Source organism: Dendronephthya gigantea, unplaced genomic scaffold, assembly GCF_004324835.1.
Source record: "Dendronephthya gigantea isolate DGI-Jeju-01 unplaced genomic scaffold, DenGig_1.0 000169F, whole genome shotgun sequence".
Classification (NCBI taxonomy): domain Eukaryota; kingdom Metazoa; phylum Cnidaria; class Anthozoa; order Malacalcyonacea; family Nephtheidae; genus Dendronephthya; species Dendronephthya gigantea.
The window spans coordinates 47523-59428 of record NW_021163179.1 but is presented as its reverse complement, the minus strand read 5'-3'; the positions used below and the strand labels follow the sequence as shown (position 1 = coordinate 59428).

Below are 11906 nucleotides of genomic sequence, written 5' to 3'. Positions count from 1 at the left end.
CTATTTTTCAATAATCCTTAAATATTGATTACACTTTATTCATCCCTAACTATTATTAACTAACTTACTACTCTTGTTTATATAAGTATTTCCATGCATAAATTAGAATATAGTTATATAGTTAGAATAATGTCATTAAAGAACTAGGTTATTATGCCCGGATACTACAGTTTTCCGGCCATATTCGATGCTTGCAAGTTGCAACTTTATATAGATGTTTGTATATGAGCACCAAACATGCTTGAAACTTTACAATAGCACCAACATTAGACCATTTAACCTGCGTGGTTACCCATTTCAAAATATTTGACATCATAACCAAAGCATGGTTATATTGTTTAAAGTTTGTATATGAGCGCCAAACATGCTGGAAACTTTACGAAGTATCTACTATTTTTCAATAATCCTTAAATTGAGAGGCATTTGCGGCCATTTTAGAGGCCTATGTAAAAATTTCCCGGACTGTCCTCGCAGGCGCGCGGTTCCGAGCCCCAGCAATACGAAAAACGCTCGCGGTCCGTGAGTTGTCAAGTCACAAAGTAACGTGGATTAACGTGGATGAAAGTAATACGAAGTATTCCCATCACTACTCACCGCAGAACATCGCTGGCTCAAAGATTTATCCTCACGTTTTTCGATTGATGTAAAAAGTAAAAACAGTGCAAAAATCATTGTTTTTTGTTGATTTTTGTCAGTTTTTCACGGGTTAAGACGCCGATCACATTACAAAGAGGTCTGTAGTCTTCTGTAGTGTCCAAAAATGGATTTTCAGAACAGAGCTGGCGGTAAGACGGGTAGTGGAGGCGTAGCATCGTTCTCTGAAAGTAATCGTGACAGACGAGAACGATTGAGGCAACTTGCTTTGGAGACCATCGATCTTAACAAGGTTTGGAAACTATAGATTCAAATAAAGTATAACTTGTGATTTGATACAGTTAGAGTTTCGCATGCGTATATCATATAAAATAAAATTGTTGTCCATTATTCAGGGGGGGGAGATAATTCATTGTTTAACACTTTTTTAGTTTCCTCATATATTTCTACCATCATAACCTTTGAAACATAGAAATTACCCATGATAAAAAAATTGTCGCAATGTCATTAAATAAATGTTCAATGGTTTGGCTTAGTAACAACTGTTTTAAAGAAGAGCGTTTCTTAGTGCACTTAATAGAAATGTCTATGTTGGCATCTCGACAATAGACCTTTTTCATAATGACGTCAAACGTGGAAAGTATGGTGTCACACAAAGTTTGATTTGCTCAATAGTTTTGTGGAGCAAATCAAATTTCGTGTAACATCTGACTTTCCATACATGTTTGGCATCATTATAAGAAAAGTCTATAGCATTGGTGCACTGATGTGCCAACATTTGTTTCAACAAAACAGACCACAGGAAGTCCAGCCTTATGTGTAGGACATAATTTGCTAGTAACTGCAATGTATAGAGAAATGAAAATATGTTAAGAGCTTTGTTTTGCAATCCACTGTAACTAATACTTAATGTGTCATGTGTGTATTTTTTATAGGATCCATATTTTATGAAAAACCATCTTGGTTCTTATGAATGTAAACTCTGCTTAACCTTGCATAATAATGAGGTATTGTTTGATTGTCATAAAGTATCATTAAGTTTTATTGTGGTAATTTTTAACTCAACGTGGTTTTTTTTATAACAGGGAAGTTACTTGGCCCATACCCAAGGAAAGAAACATCAACAAAATTTGTATGTTTTTAAGATTGTCAAAACTGCGACATTTAAAATGTATCTGTATTAAAACATTTTAAGTGAAGCCATGAGTATAGGGAGGTGTCTGGGGGCACTAGGTGTCTAAAACATAGTCTTATTTTTCCAATATAGGGCAAGGAGAGCTGCCAAAGAAGCGAAAGAGGCTCCAGCACAACCTCAACCTGTAAGAACTTTTTGTAATTGGAGAACATTACTTAGAACTATGCTTGTCTAACTATTGGGTTGTTCAACAAATACCTGTGTTTGTTGAATCATGTAGGAGAAACCTAGAGTGTCACTAAAGAAGTTTGTAAAAATTGGTAGACCTGGGTACAAAGGTATTGATAAATGTTTAAATATCATAAATCTGACATGAATGTGAAATATTTTGTGTCTAACTGCAATATTCAAAGACTTTGCTGCATTAAATTTTAGTGACAAAACAGAGAGAACAAGGCTCCGGACAACATAGTTTACTTTTTCAAGTAAGAAATTTGCAAGCTTGAATTCAGGGAATTTTGTAGTAATTTTAATTTAGCTTTGTGTTGCATTGTCTTTTTTGCTTAGATTGACTATCCTGAGATCGCAGAGGGTCTGACACCCAGACATCGTTTTATGTCTGCCTACGAGCAGAGGATTGAACCTCCAGATAGATCTTGGCAATACTTACTATTTGCTGCTGAGCCTTATGAGACTGTGGCTTTCAAGGTGAAGGAATTTGGCTTCTGGGATGAACCAGATAATTCTAATTTTGTCAGCTGCCGTGGTTAATCACGAAAAACCCATCACAAATACAGCAGTCCAGTGTACTCTAAAAGTCTTGTTTTGTATAATCGAATACTTTAGTTTATTTCTTTATTTAGATTCCCAGTCGAGAAATTGACAAAAGTGATGGTAAATTTTGGACCCATTGGAACCCAAACACAAAGCAGGTAAAATACAGTCGATTTTTTGAGTTCATCATGAAAATGGCTAAGTTCTAAAACTAGGCTGACATCTTTGAAATCATCAGGAGATTTGTGTAAAATAACTACCTCATTATGAAGAAACAAATTTGCAAAGATGCAGATATGATATTCACCAAGACTGAAATACAATGCTATACTGTTTGAAAACCGACAATTTTTTTTTTCATACCAATTTTAATTGCAAGACAAACTCAAGTTGTGGATTGTTTTCAATCAAAGAGAAATAAATGTCAGTGTTTTCTTTTACTCATCACCTTTAACAAGAACCTTTCGTTTTTTAGTTCTTTTTCCAAATGCATTTCAAGATCTCCGCCCATCAACAACAACTGATGCAGCAGATGAAACAACAGCAATCCCGCAATCCTCGTCGTCCTAACCCAGCCCCAGGTGCCCCACCTCCACCTCCTGGGGTGACTAACAACCCTCAAGGTCCATCTGGTCCCCCACCGCCTCCGGGATTCAACCCACCTCCTCCTTCTGGCCCACCATCTGGTCCACCTCCAGGACACGGACCGCCCTCGGGTCCACCGCCCGGCCACGGACCACCCTCGGGTCCACCACCCGGCCATGGACCGCCCTCGGGTCCACCACCCGGCCATGGACCACCCTCGGGTCCACCACCCGGCCATGGACCACCCTCAGGGCCACCTGGCCCCCCCAGTCTGATTCCACCGCCACCTCGTAACGTACCCTCGGAGAACCCCCTCAATCCATTCGCAGCGAGATAACTCAGAGAACATTTCGTTTTAAACATTCACACGTCAGTGTAAGAAATACGACGATGAAAACCTCTAAGTGGACAATTTTTCAACTTACCTATTTTATCATTTCCAAATTATTACTTGTACCAAACCTTTGTAAGTAAAACAGCTTTTCAAGAAACTTCTCGCCTATAAAGGTTATTCAATTCCAACTCGTTTACTCGTTTACCCCCTGCTAATTAGCACCCTTTGTCTCTTGGTGGTCGAAAGAAAAATTTAAATAACGTGCAATTTGTCTTTGCGAAATCCGCTCGAGTGCGTAGCGTGAGAAATGTTGCTATGTTTGAAAAAAGCACTTCAAACGACGGAACTACTTGTTCTTCAACACCTCCCTGAATTGGTTAAAATTCGAGCAATTTATAGTATTCTGTGGTTTGGACATAGTTACATTTAGCGGGTTTCATGTGCTTGTCGCGTGATTGAAATTGCTTAATTAAAAAAAAAATTGAAAAATATCCCGAGACAAATACATATTAAGCAAATAGGTTGTTTTAATGAGCTTTTTTGTCAGTCAAATTTTGGTAAATGATATTCGAGATATGCGTGACAAACGTGAGAAAGAGGAGATGATCAACCATCCAAATTTTTCGTTATCATCTGCCAAAGTCTGCCTTGCAATCGCAAGTGTAAGCTTGAATTATAATCATCTCAATGATTAATTGATTATATAATCCACAGCTAGCCACCCTTGCTTCATTCTTTTCACTGCGGGTGAAAGTTGTTTTGCGGGCTAGCTAGGTAACCAAGCCTAAAACACCTTAATTCCGATCCTGCCCGACAAACTGGTCGAATTGGCATTGCCTGAGTAGCCAACGGGCCGGCCGGCCATACTTCGTCACACCCTAGATAGTTCATGGATACATTCTGATTATTTTTGGAAGAATAATCGCTTTTTACAAGATTTCTCAACACGGAACTACATTGTCCACATTCGAGGAGTGTATCTGGATCATTTTAAAAGCGATCGCGACGGAGTTTCCTCTAGTTTCAAGGCATAGAACGTCGACAAAGTTCGCGCTTATAGACTGGTATGTGGTTGATTCATGCTATAGGCTATTAAATCATATTCAAATGAACTTTAAACTACCCGGAAAATGTTAGTTGCTTCGCGTATTTCTACTCTGGTTTATTTACAAGACAGAGCGCTGAAGTCAAGGCTTAAATCTGCCGGGTCCTTGACAATTTCTTTCCGAAATTTACCCAGTATTTCGCAAGTTCAGAATTCCTCGTTCGATTTTGTATCCGACAGATTTTGAAATGTGAACCCGCCGAGGCTTGAAGCAGCTTTTATTTTGTTTGTTTTGTGTTTTTGAAGACAGGTTAGCAGCGTTTTTCTAAAACGTTGTCGCGGAAGGAATATAGAAGAATTTCCCACAGGTGAAATACACGCTGGTGAAATACTGCATTCTAAATTTTTGTATATATATTTAAGAATATTCGAGAGACAATTTGAAATGATAAATGTCGGTATAGCAATCTACGAATTCCAAGCTGTAATTGTATGAGTTTTTGTTTCGATTCTTGCGCAGAAGTGTGCCTTATTTTCTATCATCCAATAACTTTTTATAGGTCTTTATTTTATTTCAAATTTACTCGATGTTAAACTGTTTATACAGAAATGAGTTGAATGAAGAGTAATCTAAATCCTTGTCAATACAAGTGCTTTCTTCCAAATAACATGGGATTATATATAATTTAGCCAACCCTAGACTCAGCACATCTCAATGTCTTTACATTCTCCGAAACAATTCTGCTAATCTTTGGCAGAATTTTCAATTTGTGTCAATTTTGTGAGGTATTTTTTTCACACAATTGAAGGGTTAATTTTGTGTCATTATTTATATATTTGAGTACATGTCATGGCTGTTAAAATTGACCAATGTAAGCCTTTATTTGTGTATAGCTTGGTAAAAATATTTAGAGTTTATGTCCAAAGCATTCAATATGTGAGTAATTTGTCCAGTTTTTGCTTTGCCATTGAACAAAGTCCTTCTGATTTAAGTTGAATTTTGAGTTGAATCCATTCATTGTGAACACAGCCTTTTTAAGTCAATGTTCAATACAAAAACAATGTCATAAAGAATAATTCACACATGTATATCTGCTGGAAGCACAGCACTGAAAATAAATAACACCACACGTCCACAACATATAAAATATTCCTAACAAGGTTTTTCTTTAAAGATAACTAAGTGTATAAAAAGGCCCATGTAGTATATTAACATGCAAAGATATTAATATTGTGTTTGTTTTTGAATTGACACCTGTAGGGCTTGTCTGTAAAAGGAAAAAAATGGGGTCTCGCCCAACATACCCATATACATGTTACTTCCTATGCTTCCATATGCACCAAGGGCAAATTTGCCTTAGGTCATGGCTATGCTTAAGGCAAAGAAATATGGAGCTTGTAATAACAATAATGTATATAATCAGTAATAACAATAATGTATTCCTGAAATAGCATTTATAGTTAAAATAGCAGTGTTGATTATTTAATAAGACACATAAAAAAGCCTAAATGAAACCTAAGTTTTGCTTTTAGAAGAGAATTCAGAAAGTGACAAAAATCTATTTAAAGTCTTTACAAAGCTTGCAATGAAATTTGTGCTATTTTGTGTACTTCAGTGTGTTACCACTTGTCAAATTGAACTATAAGTTGTTATGTCAATGTCAAGAGGAATTTCTATAGATATTGTAATTTGAACTCACAGCTCTCTTTCATGGCCCACCCCTCCCAATAAATGGCCTTTTGTTTTCATTATTACAATAAAAAAGTGACTGGTTTATCGAGTAAAAAAACTTAACCACAGTGGAATATTTTATGCCAAACCTGTTTCCATTTCACACATTTCTTGAACTGGTAGCAAGTTTCAAAAAGAAACTACTTTGTATGATGACTAGACCTGTCCAGATTATTATCTTGTATAAATTATATCTCAAAAATGCTTTGGTTCTGTTGTACAAAAGCTGGACAGTGCCCTCCATCCTTATATTTACCCTTGGAAAACTTTTTTACAATCTTTCTTTTGTACAATTGACCACATCTAGTTTTGATTTATGATTTTAAAACAAAAGCTTTTTCTTACTGTTGAATTGGCAAATATTGTTAGGAAGTCTAAGTTTCTAGAAATATGTGTTTGTCATTGCTAAACCTATGTATTATTTTGTCAGGTAATTGAGTGAGGCTCATCTTCGATCATCAAGATGGGCAAGTTACTGTCCAAAATCTTTGGCAACAAAGAAATGAGAATATTGATGTTAGGGCTTGATGCTGCTGGGAAAACTAGTATCCTTTTGAATTTGTAGAACAGCATTTCAGTTTATAATTTATAACATTTATAATTTTTATAACCTTTCATAAGGGGGAATGTACCCTCTATTTGTCTTTTTGATCTAAGAGGGATATTTCCAGGATATACCCTATTTTGGTTTGAGAGGGTCTTTCATATACCCTCTCTTTGGTCTGAGAGGGATATAAAAATATTCCCAATGAAAGAACAAAAGGAGGCAAATTCATAAGTAATTGGGGAGAAAATCAAAGCTTAAAAGAAGGTTCTGAGAGAATAAAAATTAAAGATTCAAAAGCAATTAAGGATTGTTTAAAATATTGTACTTCTAGCTATTTTATTAATGGCAGTGCATACTGTTCTTCAAATTTAAGGTGACAAACCAAGTTTGTTTTTTAAGTTGGTTTCCTTGACAACTTGTGTAGCAATATTATATAAACTTAAGCTTGGTCAATCTGTGACGACCATACCCACCGTAGGATTCAATGTTGAAACAGTAACGTATAAAAATGTTAAATTTAATGTCTGGGTAAGTATATTACACTAAAATCCATGTTTTCATCAAATGTGGCATAAAACTGCCTGAAATAGAGAGAAAACCTCTTGAGGTTTGACCCAAGGTGCTTTGTTTTAAGGGTTAGCATGACAAAAGCCTTAGGTTGAAACATCAAGCAGTTTCTTGGTTTGTTTTAGACAGTTTTCATACCACACTTGATAGGAAGTTGTGATAATCCACTGAGCTGCACTTAAACTGGAGTACTAGCCAGTGCTTTAAGATGTTTGAACCACTGAAAATCCGCAACAAGGCCTACTCATTCTCAATTTCTGACCTTTAAAAAGTTCCAGTTATTCGACGTCAGTAAATTTAACTTTTATTATTATAGGACGTTGGTGGGCAGGACAAAATACGACCGCTATGGCGCCATTATTATACTGGTACCCAGGGTTTGATATTCGTCGTGGATTGCGCGGACAGGGATCGTATCGAAGAAGCGAGACAGGAACTACACAGAATTATAAACGATCGGGAAATGAGGGATGCTATAATTCTAATATTTGCGAACAAACAGGATTTACCGGACGGTAAGTTAGCACGTGTTTGGATTGATTTTGATCTCCATGTGCTCTGGAGTGAGGATAAATCTTTCTTTGATGCTACATTACAGTGAATAAAACCCCATCTTTTTCTGTTTCTAGCGATGAAACCTCACGAAATTCAGGAAAAACTCGGCCTAACTCGAATTCGCGACCGGAATTGGTACGTGCAACCGTCGTGTGCGACAACTGGAGATGGTCTTTACGAAGGATTAACATGGCTGACGTCAAATCACAAATCGTGAGTCCGGAATCATTTCGCGCCGCAAAAAAAACCCCGAGAAATATTAGACCTTAAAAATGTATGATAGACAGAAAAGTTATTTTCGAATTTTCAAATATGCACAATGCTGTACAATGTGCAGAATTGCTCGTTTCAGAGCTATGGCTAAAACGTGATGAAAGTTAACAGTGAGGTAGGAAATAAGAGTTTTAGCACGAAAGCCGGCGTCTCGCTTGTTTCAAGGTCCACCTGGATTGCAAACCCTCTTTGTTCACTTGTGCAAAAAATGAAACCAACTCAACATTGACAATAAAATAGAAGTGATAGGCTAACGTATACTCCTGGTTTTATTTTTTCGCTATATTTTATTTCTAAATCATTAATTATCACTATATGTAGAAAGTTTGCGGCACTGATCTGAAAACTAAACTGGATAGCACGAAGTTTACTCGAGGAAAATGTGTAACCTGTTTATCGGGCGCGTACGTTTTCATAATTGAAGGGGAAATCGGGCAGAGATGCGTGTAGGCTAGAGGTGGATATATGGTAGTGTTGATGTGATATTTTGGGTTTAAAAAATTGAAGATATACTTTCTCTCATTTCTTTCCTAAACGTCTTGGAATTTTTAGAAATAAACAGTCCAGTTTTGTTTCCTGATCAGGGTCAAAATTAGCATTACTCAACAGTGAACTCTAAGGGGACTGGAGCGAGACGAGAATTCATCGTTCCAGTAATTATTGAGGTCACTGGCCCTCTTCAGCACGTATAAAGTATTTCTGAGTAAAATACGGTCATTCGAAGGAATTGTGTCCGAGTGATGATATCCCGTTACGCGCCCAGAGTGTTTTCAAATCCATTTCGGACTGGAATTTCTATTTTCGAATTACGAAAATTTCAACGAGTTACTATATTTTTAGATAGAGTTAATTTGTTCCTCGATAAGTTATTGTAAAATATGGCAGTCGGCACATAGCGTTTAGCCTGAATTGACCTTCGCACGCATCCTTATGAGTTTGCACATGTTATATACAGAAACCTGCCATAGAAAAACATTCATGATCTTTCAAAGTGATGAGGATTTTATTGCCCCGTATGTACTGGTATAACTAACTCCTGTAAATTTAATCTGTTTATTATTAGGACAAATAAATTGAAACGAAACCTGTATATTCTTAAACTTAAAACCTTTTTTCTTATTGTGTTGCAACTTTCAAACTCGTGTTACATCGCACGCTGTATAAAGCAACAAATTTCGAGAACAAAGATGGCGGTATATTTTTTACAGTTTCCAGGTACCGGAATGTTCTGGAACCATATATTAGTTAGTATGGGATAAGTGCTGACTTCACTGAACCATATATAGAGATTGGTGATTACGTCTAGTCGGTTCATTGAGCCAAGCAAATGAACCAAGATTGTGACGTGTGCCTTTAAAATGGGCTTTTTTGGACAACTAAAAAGCGCACTTCAGGCTTAATCCTGCCGACTCTGTTTTTTTATACCAATTTCATCATAATTACGACAACGTAATTTCGCTTTTAAAATTTGGATAATCTGATTTGTAACGTCAGTTGAGTCCTCAGACTGCGTAGCCACAAGGAACAATAAATTAGGCATACGACGGTATTGCTTGTTTGTTATTTTTATTTCGTCGACATGAGTTAAATGTTCGTAACAGGCCAAGTTAATCAGGTTTATTATGCTCTACGTAAAGTTAAAATGACGTCTACTTTTTGGTGAACACAGGGTTAAAAAATGTTTCTTTCCAGCATGGATGCCAGCGTTTTTCCTGAAAATTCTTTAAGTTTTCACGAAATTTGTCCAGCGACGATTGATTTCTGGGAAAACCAGCCAGCAATTCTTGCAAATGTTCTGCCAGCTGTTCTGGACCATGAAACACTAGACCATTTTCATCATGCTTGACCAACTCGTGAAGACTAAAAAAAATGAAGGTTCGTTTCTTTACTAAGTTCTAATCATGCTGGATTTCAATTAACTAAAATCAATTTTGATTTTTTTCAATGAAAAAGGCGAAGTATTATTGTGTTAGATAAATTTGAATAGACTTGCCAACTCAGGCAGGTATTTATTTGACTAGGAATAAAAGGAGTTTCAGCAAACTCTTACCATGAAAAACCAATTGCACAAACTGGCACACCACAGCCAAACATATCAACAACTTTCATTGGCAAATCGAGGCCTGAAGATGATGTGTGCAAACATATACCCAAATCAGCTGACCCAACCAGGGTGGGGTAGTCCTCAGCCTCCAACCATGGTGTACAAATCTCAACATGGTCAAAGTCAGTTTTTGATATTATATCCTGGTAGTAGGCCTTCAATGGACCTTTACCTGTGATGACACACACAAGACTTGGGAGTGTTAAGGCTTCAGTCATTTTGTCATACTGTTGCAATGCCTCAAGGAGGATTGAAAAGTCTTCATCCTCTGTCCAGCTAGTGCTGCTGATTAGTAAGGCAGGACGGTCTGGTATTAAGGTGGTTCTGCCACTCACGGTAGTTGTAAATCTTGTTTCAGTGGTATTCTAGAAATTTAAAAACTGTTTAGGTTATGGACAAAATTATCCTGGAAGAGACTGAGGGAGATGGTAATTTCTTATATATTATTTTATATTCCTGTTGCTTTTATAGAATCTGGATATTCTTTTTAAATGATAGAAGTTCAAGGCCTATTTTCAAACACAAAACAAACCTCATTTTTGACAGATTTGAATACATCATAGCTTTCAGACAATTTAAGAAAGATCTTATGTCTTGCATTCTCATCCACACTTTTAAATCGCTTTGGTGGTCTGTCGTAAAGTGTAGTTGCTGTTACATTCCATCTCTTCTTTAAATCTTCTTTCATTGCTTGTGTAACACATATATTGTATGCAGCCATGCGTCCAAAGATGCCCTCATAAAACTTCGAAAACCTAACAAGTGGATTTTTGCTGCCAATGGTCAATGAGAGAATGGTATAACCATAGTTGTGCCAATCTATGATAAAATGCGATTGGCGAATCAGACATAGTAGCCATGCTGCGGCAAGTGTTGGGATTGCCGGAGGGTTTTGGACAAGAATGTGAGAGTGCTTTGATGTTTTCCATAAGACAATGATAATTAGTTGCAGAAATAGGAATATTGTCTTTGCTAGATAAAAAAGTAAACGAGGTAGCCATCTTGGCTTTACAGGAGGTTCAGACAGAGGCACAACATGAACTAGCTCTTCATCCTGTAATTCTTGAATTAGAGGTGAATTGTCAAATCCAGCAATATTGACTTCAAAACCTTCCTTGGCAAATGACAAGGCATGGTACTGCATTCTTGGACTGCGACCAACATCCCCCAAAACTATTATTAATATTCTCTTTTGAACAACTGTCCTGAAATTCTTAATACAACCAAACAATATGATGATAGTTATGGAGATAAACACCACTGCGAATAAAGCCATAAACATTTCAACTATTTTATTTTAATGTTGTACAGATACTGCCATTTATTTAGATCATGTCGGATTTCCGTCGCGAAATATTTTTCCGGAAGTAAATCGTCAACCAAATCGAACGCCATCTGATTTCTTACTAAACGGAAAAAGGCAATCAATTTTACTTTTTTTTTATCAAATTAGCGATTAGCAAGTCAGGGGGAAAAGTCTATCTGCCTATCTAAGCCCTTAAATTTGCTATAATTGTCCTAAAATTCACAAAACGGGGTAAAATATAAGATATTTAACCAATGTAGGCTACGCGAATCTTAGCGATTTTGTTTTCCCGCCAAAAGTTTTACGAGAAATTTTGTATCGTTCGAAATTCGCTGGCTCATGTTTATGTATTGGC

General features: G+C 36.7%; 3 protein-coding genes across 3 annotated transcripts; 2 read left to right on the top strand and 1 right to left on the bottom strand.

Annotated features, from left to right (window-relative positions):
- Positions 1–629: 629 nt before the first annotated feature.
- On the top strand, positions 630–3582 carry LOC114537911 (splicing factor 3A subunit 2-like). Its single transcript, XM_028559029.1, has 9 exons — positions 630–886; positions 1530–1601; positions 1680–1726; positions 1862–1913; positions 2010–2067; positions 2165–2214; positions 2297–2437; positions 2593–2661; positions 2979–3582. The coding sequence occupies exons 1-9, from the start codon at positions 761–763 to the stop codon at positions 3423–3425; spliced, it is 1062 nt and encodes a 353-aa protein (XP_028414830.1). The 5' UTR covers positions 630–760; the 3' UTR covers positions 3426–3582.
- Positions 3583–4288: 706 nt separating this feature from the next.
- LOC114537946 (ADP-ribosylation factor 6) lies at positions 4289–9241 on the top strand. Its single transcript, XM_028559062.1, has 5 exons — positions 4289–4486; positions 6630–6744; positions 7171–7274; positions 7630–7828; positions 7943–9241. The coding sequence occupies exons 2-5, from the start codon at positions 6663–6665 to the stop codon at positions 8083–8085; spliced, it is 528 nt and encodes a 175-aa protein (XP_028414863.1). The 5' UTR covers positions 4289–4486; positions 6630–6662; the 3' UTR covers positions 8086–9241.
- Positions 9242–9719: 478 nt separating this feature from the next.
- On the bottom strand, positions 9720–11574 carry LOC114537943 (chitobiosyldiphosphodolichol beta-mannosyltransferase-like). The gene is made up of 3 exons (XM_028559059.1): positions 10778–11574; positions 10192–10610; positions 9720–10001 (listed from the first exon to the last, which is right to left on the bottom strand). Exons 1-3 carry the CDS (start codon positions 11525–11527, stop codon positions 9791–9793), a joined length of 1380 nt encoding a protein of 459 aa, XP_028414860.1. The 5' UTR covers positions 11528–11574; the 3' UTR covers positions 9720–9790.
- Between the last annotated feature and the right edge of the window lie 332 nt (positions 11575–11906).